The sequence below is a fragment of the Egretta garzetta genome, unplaced genomic scaffold, assembly GCF_000687185.1.
Source record: "Egretta garzetta isolate BGI_Z169 unplaced genomic scaffold, ASM68718v1 scaffold53, whole genome shotgun sequence".
NCBI classification, from domain to species: Eukaryota; Metazoa; Chordata; class Aves; order Pelecaniformes; family Ardeidae; genus Egretta; species Egretta garzetta.
In genome coordinates, this window is record NW_009259312.1 from 1239944 (window position 1) to 1253990 (window position 14047).

Genomic DNA, 14047 nt, shown 5'->3' on the forward strand with positions numbered 1-14047 from the left:
GGCTGTTGTCAAAGTTTCCTGCTTGCGGTTGTGTGTTTTTCGTCATTAACGTCATCGGTTTTGCCAAGGCTGGGGCTGCCTGCAGGATTTTGGCCTGGGGTTTCTTTGGGCAGCACGTAGCTTCTCATCTTGGCAACCTCAAGTGAGCCCGCTCTCAGCTTTTAAGTCCTTATTCCCGATTTTTATTTTTTTTCCATGCAGTGCAGGCATGTATTTAATCTGCAGAGGTGTAAACTGTCCCAAAGCGGCAGCGTGTCCGTGTGTGTCTGTCTGTCCCGGTGTGTCAGTTTGTCTGTAGATGTGTGTGCTGGCTTTGGGGTTCGGTGGGAGATGCCGCAGGTTAGCAGGGCTTCGTGGGGACTTGACGCCAGGTCGAGTTCAGCTGCTGCTGGTGGAGTAATTCCTCCCTTTAGAAGTTGCTGGCTGGAGGCAGACTTTAGAGCTGAATTTAAAAAATCCTTAAACAAGTAATAGAAACTTACGGGAATTTAATATAGGTAAAAAAGACTGGATTCAAATATCAGTGCCAGGTTCCAGTCTCCATCTTCTCTCTCTTTTCTGTTAGGAGAAACCTGGAGTTTTATATCGTTCTAGTGAAGGTGGAAATCAAAAGTCCATTTTCTATCACAAAATTCTCTGTATTCCTTATTAGTGCCCTTTCTTATCTTAATTCTCACCTTTCTTTCCTCTCCTAATCTTGTTCTACCCTGGAAAAGTTACAGCGTCCGCTTGCCATATAATTTATTTGTTTGCCAGTACGGTGGCACCGGGCTGTGCTGATGTGCGTGAGCTCAGATGGGGCAGAACGCAGATGCCTAGCAGTGTGTGTCCTGCGTGAGGGATGGTGACAAGTCCCATCGCAGGGCCAGCGTCCTGACACCGCCTGCGGCGCTGGGTCTAAGGGACGGACCTGCATTCGCATTCATTTTCCTGCTGCCATTAACTTTGTTGGTGTAGTGATTCCCGGTGAAGACAAGCCGTAGAAAAATAAATCCTTTTCTTAATTAGCAAGGAAGTGTTTATTTGGAAGTAAACTTAGGCAAACCCTGAAGAGAAACTAAGAAATGTGAAAAAAGGAGAAATAAATGAGATCAGAAGAGGATTACTGCAGGATTTAGCTCATGCAACTCTTCCGCAAAACATAAGTGAAAAGTTTCTCTTAAGTGAATCTGTACTCATGTTCAGCACTAAGCTGAGAGTTGTCTTCATTGTCCAGGCAGGAATATCATAGGTGTGGTTCAGTTGCAAACCAACAGTTTGTGATCTAGTACTGTGCAGAATTTTGTGGGTGGGGAAGAAAGCTACTAAAATTTATCAGAAAAGCTCCGAAAGAGCTTTCATTTCAGGAATGAAGTTGTTGCATGCATCTTCACTTTATATCTGCCTATCCCAGCGGAGTTAATGTAAGAAAAGACCTCTGGTTAATTGTTCATCTTATGCCGTTATCCCACCCTCTTAATGCCCAGGTGACCCGCTGGGTGCTGGGTATGCGTTACCCATGCGAAGTTATTCACTTCGATGGCATGGGATACTCACAGAATCCAAAGCTAGTTCAGGAATGAATTCTGAAACAGAATTAAAATTTTCTTTCACTTTGACTTCCAAATAAGCATTAAACCTGTAGAGGAGCCCAACTGAACGGTTTGAAGGAATGGCAGTTATCTAAGGCATCAGCTGAGGCTGCCCTGGCACTCAGGGAATGGTTCCCTCTGGCGTTCCCAGGTTTTCATCAGATACTGGCATGCTTTGAAGCAGACCTAGCGCACTTCAAAGTGGCTGGCCACAAACTGCTTCTTGCCCTCAATATTACATTATTTGGAAGTAGCGCTAGGTCAGGCGACTGTTCTCAAAATGCATCATCTGGGATTTCGTGCGATTCTGTTGTTCAGCTGCTTTGTCGTTAGGGTTCTTAGAAACACCCTGCACTGCAACATTCTTTGCTGTGGCATGGGAAGGCCAGTCCTGAAGATGATATAGAGATTATTTTATGAATAGGGAAAAAATATGGCTTTAGAAAATATGTATTTTCTACATTTAGTATTAATATAGAACACAACACTAGTGTAGTTTAAATTTTTAAACACTAGTATAGAGTAACTTAATTTTGAGGATTTACTGAATAAGCAGGAAATTACAATAAGGAAAGGGTAAGGAGTTTCCTATTACTTGACCAAATTCATTCCATGGGTGGCGTTAAGAAAAAAATGCATGAGTGGTGAAAAAAACTACACTGAATAAGGAAAGCAACATCTTTATAAGTTCCTAGGACCCTAACCTCACTTTTAACCTACTGACAGCTGATAAGATCTAGTAAAATTCTTTTCCCTAATTTGATCAGCGAAATAGTTGCATTCTGCCGACGAGGCAAGCTAATTTTTATGATGTTAGTGATCATTTGTGGTCTTGTTTTCTGGATGTGCTCAGTTGCTATGCTATTCTTGATATGCATTTTGAATTACTGCTGAATAATTTGAAATACTCTGTTTTTGTAGCCCCACTGGATCCCATGTGGAATGGTGTAAACAGCTGATAGCTGCAACCATTTCTAGTCAGATTTCAGGGTCTGTCCCGTCAGAAAGCGTGTCCAGAGACTACAGGGTAAGTGACTTGAGGAATGCATTGATTTGTTTAAGATAAAAGACTGCATGATCAGGAAAGTCCTTGCTACCTTGATTATCAGGTGGTAAGTACTTAAGTGATCGCTGAGTGTTTCAGAACTAGAATCGTCTCATTATGTGTAGGAGTCTTTTGAATATGCTTTGTGTCTTCCTCCCTATTTAGAGTAGTGGCATTGAAGTCTTCAGAATAAAAATTAAGAGGGAGAGGTGAAAGGAAAATTAAAAGTCAATGTTTTGAATAAAATGCCAAAAGTGAGTTGTCTTGATTACTATATAAAAATTTTTGGTAAAGCAGATTAATAGTTACAAGTTGAAATTGTTTCGTGTGTGTCATTCAGAGTACAGAATTGAGCTCTCCAGATCTCACCAAAAAATACGTGCATATATGTCTTGTGTTACCATGCAAAGAACAGAAATGACTGTCATTTTTCATGGGCTTTTACCGGAGGCAGGGAATTTAACATCAAACAAACAAACCAACAAACAAATCACCTTTTTCTTTCCCTCCCAGCAACATTTTTGTCACTAAGGTAAGGATTGCACAGTATGGTTAACCCGATAGGTTCCATTATGCTTTTTTACCCCTGTTCTTTCATGCCCATTTGCTGTTTCCTATATGCGGCCAGCCAGCTGAACTGTCAGGAGTGGAGCATATGCAGCTTTCCTTCTCTTACAGGTTGACAGAAGTCAGCTCTGTTTCAAGTCCCTTTAAGAAACTCAGGCTGCTGCTATCTAGATCTTTTTTTCTTCTAGATTTGAAGCAGTTTCATGGTCTTCATGCAAAATGGCCAAATGAAGGGTTTATCTTTTTTTTTTTTTGTTTTAACTGGATTTTTAAATTACATTCTAATGTGCTCTGTGATTAAAAAGTTTGTTGTGCAGGAACAGTGTATTTTAGATTCTGTGACAGCAGGTCAGATTCAGCCCAAGCCTGAAGATGAATCCACAAAATGTTTTTGACCGTAGCCTACTTAAAAATTCACCTCACAGACTTCCACACTATTGGCACAGTCAGCAGCTTATCCCCATAAAAAAGTGTAGCTCTTCTGTACTATGGCAGCTGAATTGCAAATGCTTGCTTCAGGTCAAGGCTAACATCTTTGATAAGACATTGTGGGAAACCTTGCATTACAGCTGTCGTTGTTGTATTTGCCCTGTAGATCAAGGACTTCATTTTAGAAAAATCCAAGCGTGTAAGCTTGGTGCTCAGTTTATCTCTTGAGTTAGAATGCGTTCCTCTGGAATAAGGAGCGCCTTTTAATTCTAAATAACCTCCTTCTCTATACCGAACTCATCTTGGATATTATTTACCAGGAGTAAGTCTAGTAAGGCCTGATTAAAATACTACTTCATTCCCTGTTTCTTAGAAATGAAGTAAAAAAATTTAAGCCTGCTGGTATTCAGAATTTTTGTGTATAAATTGTATTTGGCATCATTGCATTGCTGTGATTTCAAATCCCACACTTGTGTATAACATCCTGGAATTTTTTTATGCTAGAATATCCTTAGTTACATTCAGGACCAGTATCTTGTGGTGTCTGTGCTTTAGGAGAGGGTTTCCTTTGCACTTAGCTTCTGCAGAAGTTTAGTGGTACAATTAGTTGATAGTACCACTAACAGGCTGGGTTTATTCATTATTACTGTGGAATTTGCATGTAAAAAGATAATGCCCGTTTATAACTCAGTTTTCCTTTGAGACATCTTTCCCTTTTGACGCACGCTGATCAATTTTCTGGGTCTTTGGTTACCTCGAATCGCTGCATTTAGAGACTCTCTTATAACAACTCAGAAAATTCAGGTAGGGCCAGGCGTGTGTGCTTCTGGAACTGGTCAGGCAGTTCTGTTGCTTTCTTCTGGATTTCCCAGGAACTCACTGTTTTATTCTTTCTTTCATCCTTTTTTTAATGTTTCAATCAATATATTTGCAAAAACAGGTAAATATATCAATCCTTATATCTTAACAGTGTTACTTATGTTAATCTGTGTAATTTACCTTACTAGAATGAAATTTAGGGGAGGGGGGAATCAAACAGAAGCAAAGGGGCTGCAAATAAAATCTTCAAAGCTGGAGAGCACTGAGCCAGCCCTTGCTTGCTAAACCCAACAGCAACATGATCTCACTCTGAGGTTGAAATCTGTCTTCTCTGACTCTGCCTGGAGGAGTGAGGAGTTTATGTAAATGAAAATTGCTTAGATTATAGCAGCTGCCTATAGACACTTTCCGAAATAAGGTGAGAAGAGTTGTTGCTATCCTTGTTTTGCCATTTGAATCTAAAAGATATGTTGGTTATACTTCATGGCTGTTACTGCAGCCTTATTGTCTTCCACCTAGAAGGATTACCGGGTTCTTTCTTCTCTTTTCACAATAGCACATTGTCATTGGATAAAAGGGTGATTAGGAATGAATGTTTCAAAAGAGCTTGGCATTCGTTACATCACTAAAATGAAGTGCCTGGATTGTTTTTAGGCCAACACCATTCTGCAAATGAGAGCTACTAGATCTGCATAATTATGTTTTGTTCTTTTCAAAATCCAGCTATAATCAAAATGTTTGGAAGTAGAGTTCTGAAAATCTGATGAAGTAAGATAGAGTATCTTTAACAAATCAGATCTGCGTGTTTTGTTGGATAACATTTTATATTTTAACTAACAGGTGTACAGGAGGCCTGTTATACGGGTAAGATCACCTTTGGCTAGCAGTCAAACGGCCTCCTACCTGTTTGTCTTTTGTGCTGTGTGAGATCTTGGTGTGTCAAGCGTTCTTCTTTACTTCATTAATGGTTTTTATGAACCAGTCAGACCATTTTGCTATGCAGTGCAACAGCTTCTTTGCCATAGAAATGCTTTATATACGTTACAATGTTTTCTGGAGCAATAAAAGTCAATGTGTAAGAGAGCAGTATTTTTAAATTATGTTATGAATGTGCAGTACTAACTTCAGTTTTATTACATTAATTTTGACAAAATGGATGCTTGCAACTGAGGCTTACATGCTTTGGACTACAGAGTACTGTATTAGCAGCTCTAACGTGTTATCTATGCTAAAGAATATTAGTGGTAAAAGCGTTACGTCTTTGTCTATCCTATTTAAATAAGATACCAATTCGTGCTTGCTTTTTTCCGTGTTTTATCTTAATTGTTACAACCCTGTGGTAGGATCGCAAGTTCAGTTTGAGGTTAAACAGTACTGCAATGACCTGCATCTTTTTAACAATAATTTTGAGACTAGGTCTTGCCCGTTCTTCATCGGAGGTAAGAAAAGGGCAGGCCTTGTTTTCTTGTGTCTCTCTCATAGTAACATTTATGGAGTGAGAAATGATCTGGGTAGTGTTCTGACATTGTTCATGAAATGTGCCTAACACTTTTATTCAAACAAAGGCCTCTTGTTTCAGTCTCAAACCAAGAGATGAAGTCTGAATGATTTCTTTTTCTCATCCGTTGTTTACAGATTGGAAAATGATGTGTTTAGTCCAATCATACAAATCCACAAGCTGATTTTTTTTTTTTTTTAAATCCATAGCTCTTGAAATAATTGGCCTGGGTTGAGTAACAAAAATTGATTGTTTTAGTTCAGTTTTACATAGTTCTTTGTAAAGGCTTTGGTCTTTGAATGACCTGCTGTGCTTCTTTCTCGTTCATTTATTTAAGATCTTTTGGTGTATTTGCTGGTTGTCCTTCCGGTTTTCTTCTAGAGATCACAATATCTACTTGGCTTTAAGTTCAGAAACAACGTTTTTTTATGGTCTGAAATTGAAGTAATTTCTGTTTAACAGAATTCCGCCAAAACATAAATGTTAGGAGTCCTTTATCATTTGAAAGGGCTTTTAAACTAATAACTTTTTTAACTCTTGTAGACTTCAAATTATCTGAAGATATCTGAAGTCCTTCTTTTAAGTTTTCTTTTTTGAGAGTTCTGTAGAAATACTGCAAAAAGAAAAACTGACTTTAGAAACATTTTTAAATTTAGACTGAGGCTGGTTTTACAGTCTATCAAGTGAGAAGTTCCTTGCATGTACTGGGAATAACAGACTGTCACAACGTCTCTCCAGTTAATAAAGAAAGAAGGCGGAAGAACAATTTTGGCTGAACGTATTAAAACAATTACTTCATATGACCCTGTGACATTTGTGCTTCTCTCTGGAGTGCATAGGGACCTTATGTTTATTAAAGAGATTTAATTAATAGTCAGGATTTGCTGCCAATATGATGCAAAGATAAATTAACATAAAACCATGAATTTTTTTCATATTTTGCTATGAGGAGTAATTTTTGGTTCTGTGAAGTTACTGACTGGGTTCCCAGCAACAACACAGAAGTTGCTGGGAAAATATGTGAAACCATAAAACTGAAAGTTCAGTTAAAACATGTTTTACACAGTAAAGCATTTTTCTAAAATTGTCTAGATGTTTTATTTGATGTCGACCTATTTTTTCCTTGAAAGACTGCATGAGTTTCACCCTAATGCTACCATCGCAAGCTGTACTCAATTTCTCCTATTGATAAGCATGTGGCATACTTTGAATTCATTTTCTTCACTATAAGGTTGTTTGTCTTAAAAAGACAGTACATACTTTTATGTCCTTATCTACCAGTGCTGACTCTTTTGTGGAAAAGGGATTACATTTTTCATTTTGTGTTGTGCCAAATAACATTAAAAGCATTGTGCTAATAGCTTGGATTCCTTTCTGTAGGAAGTAGTTTGTACCAGGAGTAGAAGGTTTTGAGTAGCTAAACTGGAGTTAAAGTATATGCTGTCTTTTTAAGGAAAGGAAAAAAGAAAAAAAAGGAAACAAAAAAGAAAAGATTCTGTCCTTTCACTTGTTGTCTGCATGTTTTTTTCCTGTTACTTCTCTCTTGCCCTACTGCTGCCTCGTGCAATGCAGGAGATTCAGGATGGACACAATGGCTATCATTCTGAAGCAGAACCTGATCAGGTGGCAAGTTTTACTCATCTTTCATTCATTAACTGTGTAGCAAGGTACTATATATTAGTACTTGTATGGTACATACAAATCTTACATTTTTCACGCAAGAGAATCCATAGAAAGCATTTAGTGTGTTAACTGGTTATGAGCTAGGTAGGGTTTTCTTGTAAGGTCATGTAGCCTAAAATGTAATACTGCACGTAAGCAAAGAGCACGTCCGTCCTTCTGAGTTTGTAATTATTGGCTAATTCTCCACACATCATCTGTTGTGATTGGGTGCTGAATATAAAATTCTGTTAGTTTCCAAGAAAATCTAAACCCAGAGATCAATTTAAATACCTTTAGAAATTATTTATTAATGAGGGCTTGTGGTAGGTTGTTTGGAGGCAGACAGATCCTACCAATTATTTGTACGTGGATCAGAGCTATAATACAAGGGAAGAGTTATTTGTTTACTCTAATGTAGCTCATTATATTTATTCTCACTTCAGGATGTAAAAAATTGAAACCGTAATATCTCATCACATTGACCTGAGAGAGATCGCTTTCTCACATGGTCCTTAAAAGTCCTGCAAACCCTTTTATTCTTAGTTAAAATATTTAGTACATTGTAAATCTTAGCCGCCAATGAAAGACCCAAAGGATCAATATTGTATCATTCAGGAATGAAGCCATTGACCTAAATGAAAATTTATGGAACTAGCCCTTATTTTAAAATTGCTAATTCTTCTTCTATATTTCATTATGACTTCATTCTGGATCCAAAATTCCTGTAATGGACCTCTTCTATAACCTGTGGCACTCTCAGTAGGGTATTGATTGAAATAGAGCATCGTGGGGTGCTTCTGACTTCTTGCTATCAAAAATACAAAATTAAAATGTTAAATAAATCAAGCTTCTGCCATATAATTCTCTCAGATGAAAATACTCAAATAGTAAATAAACAACATTAAGAAGGAAAAAAAATGAGTATGAGCTTTAAAATGTTCTCAAGTACATAAAATACCCAAACCAATACCTGCATTCAGCAAAAGACTAACAAATTATTAATTAGAAATTTGGGCTGATCTCATGTTTGTATGCTATATGTAGCTTGCATGTGAAACTAATCTCTGCATAAATGCTTTATTACTGACACGTTACTAACATGTATGTGTAATATTTATAATACCGAGTTTGGTGTTTGGTTTTTTTTTTGTTTTTACTATGGTACTGTTTAATACAGTTGTGCCTTGTAAAAAAAGATACACTTCATGTGTTCCCGTAATCTGGTAGTAAAAGCACTTTGCATCAAAATGTATCGATGTAGTACAGATGGAAAGTGAGATTTACTCATGGGTTTGGATTTCTGCCAGGCACTGCGGGATGGAAACAAACTAGCACAGATGGAAGAGGCTCCACTTTTTCCTGGAGAATCAATCAAAGTTATTGGTAAGCATACGATTGAGTACCACACTGAATACTATTAAGTCACTGGTTTGTTTGTTTAAAAACAGAATACTATTTCCTTTTGACTTTTGTGATTTTAATTTAATGCCACTTTAGATTAACTGATTTGATGTGGATTTCTTTGTCTTTTAAAGCCAAATGTAGGAAGGAGAAATCAGTTCCAGAGGATGACTTGCTCCATATAGATAAATCTTTTTTTTTCAAGGGTTAGTTTGTTCTGTGTAGGTGTATGGGTTGTATTTCTGCTTGGGGAAGGATACTTCATAGATTCAAAAGCTTCAAAATTGTGATAGCAAAGAAGATGAAGTTATGGAAAACGTAGCTTCCAGTTCTTAATGAGATTTATTTCACTTTGGCCTGTGACAGCCAGCTCTGCGTGAGCAGTACAGTACTCGGTTAGAAAAGAACGCTAATTCTTTCAAATAAAAGTGAAAATGGAGATATGGGCATATCACTGAATCACTTGGAGGTCGCTTGGAGGTGCATCAGTGACTGCCCATTTGGATGCTCTCTCTCCGAGGTGAGTGTGGGCACTTTCCACCTCAGGGCAGGGACCAGAGCCACCCGCAGCTAGGAACAGGGGCAGGGTGCTGTGTTACTGCCTGTGTTACTGCAGCCCATGCTAGCTGAGCCCAGCCCCAGTTGCTCAGCAGTTGCTGAGCAGCAGTGGGACTGAGGAATTTGATTGTTTTCACTGCTGAGATAAAGACAGCTCTTTCAGTCCTGACAGCGTCTGAAGAGTAGGCTTTCCTATAGAGGTCAAACATCAAAATCTTATGGAACTGCAAAAATCTTGCTGTTTTTAAATGGAAATAGATTTTTATGGAACAAATGTCTATAATAGTAAAACAAAGCTTTAATTGGTCTGTTTTCCAGCTAAAGATGTTATGTATATCTGTCCATTTATGGGAGCAGTCAGTGGTACACTAACAGTGACGGACTTCAGAATGTATATCAAAAGCGTTGAAAGGGTAAGACTATCTATCTGCGCATTGTTTCGGGTAGGAATGTTGCTGAAGTGGGTTTCAGAAAGTGACAAACTTGGTGTAAGTGAAGTATGATGGTCCACAGCAGCCTGTTAAACAGGAATTATAGTTTACTCTAATGAGACATAATGAATAATACTAGTTTGTGTTCCTCCTAATGTAACAAAATTCATTTATTTTATATACAAATTTCAGGATCCACCTTTTGTTGTTGACGTTCCACTTGGAGTTATAAGTAGAGTTGAAAAAATAGGAGTACAGAGCCATGGAGACAACTCATGTGGTATAGAAATAGTTTGCAAGGTATGGTATGGTAGAGATTTATTCATATTAAAGTATTTTCATTTCATGTTTCTGTAAGAGGAATCTGCATGCACATGTGATGTTTTTCTGTCTGATCAGTTCCCTGTATTTGAACCCTGCTTCATTTAGATAATATATTTCAATTCCTCTTATGATACTTGTACTCTTAAACACTTCTGCCTTCTGTCTCAAGAGTGAATTCAAAGGAAAAATGGCTATTTTTATGATATCTAGCAAGTCCAATGACAATCGTAGTCATCTGATACAAACACCTACAGAACTCTGTTCTAATGTGGGTTAGATGATGTGAGTGACCTAGTGCTACGTATATGCCTGCCTTCAATCAAATTTCTTATAACTGCTTTTTTGGTTTTTAATTTGTCGTAAAATAGAGTAACTTATTTTTGACAGGATATGAGAAATTTGCGGCTGGCGTATAAACAGGAAGAGCAGAACAGATTGGAGATTTTTGAAAACCTTGTAACACGCGCGTTTCCTGTTTCTAATGGGCTGGTAAGTCTTAAGATGTAGAGAAGGCTGTCACTGGCTCTCCTTTTTGGAAGGAGTAGGTGGGGAGGTAGAAGGGCTGTATAACAAACATTGAAATGTTGATTCATAAAACCTGTTACAGAGCAGGCAAGCTACTCTGACCCCATTTCCTTTTTGCATTAATTCGTAAAACGTGTTATGTCCTGCTATTGGTGAAGTGAGTTGATTTGTACATAACCCGTGATATCTAGATTTGCCTAATGTTGCTGATTAAAAATATGTATGTATTGGCTCTTATTTTCTGCAGCAGATAATTCAGCCCAGAAGTTCTGTCTAAAACAACAAATAGGTACAATTAGTCTTATGTTAGCTGCAGAATGCTGTCTCATTTGCTGGTATGGATAAGGAAGTGGTTGGGAGGTAGGAGACCAATTTCCTCATCGTGGCTTTGCCATCGATGTGTTGTATGATCAAAGGCAAGTAGCTTCAACTCTCTCTGACCATTTCCTATCTTGATTTTGTTAATTATATAGCATGTACTTGAAGGAGGAAACTCTTTCATTTTCTTTCTAGCACAGAGTTGTCCAGTCTTGACTGGAAGTTTTATGTCTGCTGTTAAAAAGCTTTAGAAGTGTTACATTTAAAATATTAGAAGGTTCACTGTTTTGGAGCTTATTGTGCGTACAGCCCATCAGACAGTAATTTATGCCTGTGCTTTGTTGTCTTTAGCCTCTCTTTGCATTCAGCTATAAAGAAAAGTTTGCTCTTAATGGCTGGAAAGTGTATGATCCAATGGCAGAATATAAGAGGCAGGTAAGTTATCTAAGTACTTGGTGTATTTTTTTTCTCCATCTTCCCCAGAGCCATTTAAAAAAGTAAAAATATTAAAGAAAACTCAAAATTTTTGTCTCTAGCTACATACAGAGACTGTCTAGATCTCATGTTCAGATAATAAAATGCCAGTGGCCTGACTTTGAGAATGTTGAGCACCTGCTGAAGTTGATGGAGATACCAGGTGCTGAGTACTTGAGCAAACTGGTCTATTTTAACATGCATTCTTAAATCCACATTTTCCAAGTGCTGTTTCTAGAAAATACAGGCTTTATAAAAAATTGGCTTTGAATAAGCAGCATTAAACAGAAGAGTAACCGTGGTTTGTAATTGTAAATCTACAGTTTTCCTAATTACAAAAGTATTTTTATTTCACTATATGATCACTTTTTACCTGAGTGTGCAGCCTATTCACATGGCTTTTTTGCAAATCAGTTATGAAGATAATAAATAGGAAAGACTTTCAGTGTTTTGGATTATGGTTCAATATGAAGACCTGAAATTTTTAGCTTATTTAAAAGAAAAATATGGGCACGTTTTACTAAAAATGTATGTAGCATGTAAAAATGTTAATTGCCCAAAACTCAGATATGTAAAGGTCTAACCTGCAAAATACAAAAATGTTTTGCTTTCCTACAGGGCTTGCCCAATGAGAGTTGGAAAATATCCAAAATCAACAGCACCTATGAGCTTTGTGATACATACCCTGCTGTTCTTGTTGTGCCAACCAGCGTAAAGGATGATGACCTCTCAAAAGTGGCAGCGTTTAGAGCAAAAGGCAGAGTTCCAGTAAGTGAAACTTTTACAAGGAGATATAAGTGCTCTGCAAATTTGTAGCTTATAAGAAATTATCAGGGTTCTTTTAGGCTTTTTTTTTTTAAATAACAGTGGGCTGGCTTCCTTCCTGGAAGGGGGGAGCAAAGAAAGAAGAATTGGGCTTGATGTATATAGAACTGAAGTGAGCAACTCAGATGTGAATCTAATTGCCTGGTGGTTGTGCCATTCAGTAAACTGTTGCTTAGAGTTAACACTTTAAGCCACAATCGTATCTGATGCTAATTCACATGTTAGTTTGTGTCCTGATTTGGTGTGGAATGTGTTACAGCCATAGCGGTTTTCTTTAGAATAGGCAAGTTTTGCAGGTAGTGTTAAGAATCCTTTTAAATATGTTAGATGGTGACAGTTTTCATGCTGTAGATCTGCTTAGGAAGGTAGTGTACAGGTCCACTACTTCTAATTAGTAAGATGCAGTACCAGGCTTAGTTTTTATTAGAAATAGAATTTAAGATGTTTAGAATCAGTTCGTATTTCAGGCTCAGATTTGGGATGAGCAGTGCTAGTGTGCTGTCAATATGGTTTTGCATTAGCTTGTCCTTAAATTTGCATTTGTTGCTTTGCCAGGAAATAATGCCATGTAGGCGATGTGATTGTCTAATTACACTCTGCCCTGCTGCTTTTAGAGTAGTATAGTAAACTGAAATAATTTTCTTTTATTCCAGGTGTTATCCTGGATTCATCCTGAGAGCCAAGCAACAATAACACGATGCAGTCAGCCATCAGTAGGCCCAAATGATAAGCGTTGCAAAGAAGATGAAAAATATTTGCAGACAATAATGGATGCCAATGCTCAGTCACATAAACTTACCATCTTTGATGCCAGACAGAATAGCGTTGCAGATACAAACAAGGTAGGTTGGTATCATAACTAGCATTAGTAGTTCTATCTTTATTAGAAGGCTGAAGTTTGAGGTGAGAAGTTGATGTTGAAAAGAGATAAAAAAGGGTCTCTAGAGAGGGCTTGGGAAGGAAGGTGAGTTGCTTGTAGCATTTTGGAAAGGCTGGCAGGAATTGAAGGCAGCATGACGGCATAGCTGAGAAGTGATGCAGTAAAGCCCAAAGACGACCAAAGGTTTCAGTAGTAAAAAGGGGAAGGCATATGAATGTATTATCAAATGTAGCCTATTACAATTGGAATTTCTTTCACCTAAAAAAAAATCCTAGTGCTTCTTAGAAAAAAAAAGCCCAAAATACATTTTTATTAGTGCTAAAATAATCCTTTCTCTCAGGAAACCCTGAAACCTCACCAAAATAACTCTCTCAACCTCATACTGAAGTCCCGTACATGTTCTTTTCTTCGTCTGTTTTTCCTTTTTGAATGACAGGCAAAAGGTGGAGGATATGAAAGTGAAAGTGCCTACCCAAATGCAGAGCTGGTCTTTCTGGAAATTCATAATATACACGTAATGAGAGAATCCCTGCGTAAACTTAAAGAAATAGTTTATCCTACTATTGATGAGACTCGGTGGTTATCAAATGTGGACTCCACACATTGGCTGGAATATATAAGGGTAAAATACTTTTGATGTGAAAAATCAATTGTTTTTTTAAACCATGTTTTTAACTTGTGTTTTTGAAAATACTACTGAAATAATGTCTAGACGTAAGC

At 37.6% G+C, this 14047-nt stretch overlaps 1 protein-coding gene across 7 annotated transcripts in view; it reads left to right on the forward strand.

Annotated features, from left to right (window-relative positions):
* Positions 1-2496: 2496 nt before the first annotated feature.
* MTMR1 (myotubularin related protein 1) overlaps positions 2497-14047 on the forward strand; it is a 35791-nt gene continuing 24240 nt past the window's right edge. Inside the window, exons 1-10 of one of the 7 annotated variants that reach the window (XM_035891970.1) lie at positions 2497-2598; positions 5272-5295; positions 8899-8974; positions 9869-9963; positions 10174-10281; positions 10693-10794; positions 11500-11583; positions 12241-12390; positions 13101-13289; positions 13764-13949. In XM_035891970.1, coding sequence (XP_035747863.1) covers positions 8929-8974; positions 9869-9963; positions 10174-10281; positions 10693-10794; positions 11500-11583; positions 12241-12390; positions 13101-13289; positions 13764-13949 — 960 coding nt within the window. In that variant the 5' untranslated portion in view covers positions 2497-2598; positions 5272-5295; positions 8899-8928. The other 6 variants (XM_009636388.2, XM_035891966.1, XM_035891967.1 and 3 more) reach the window with 6 other exon arrangements.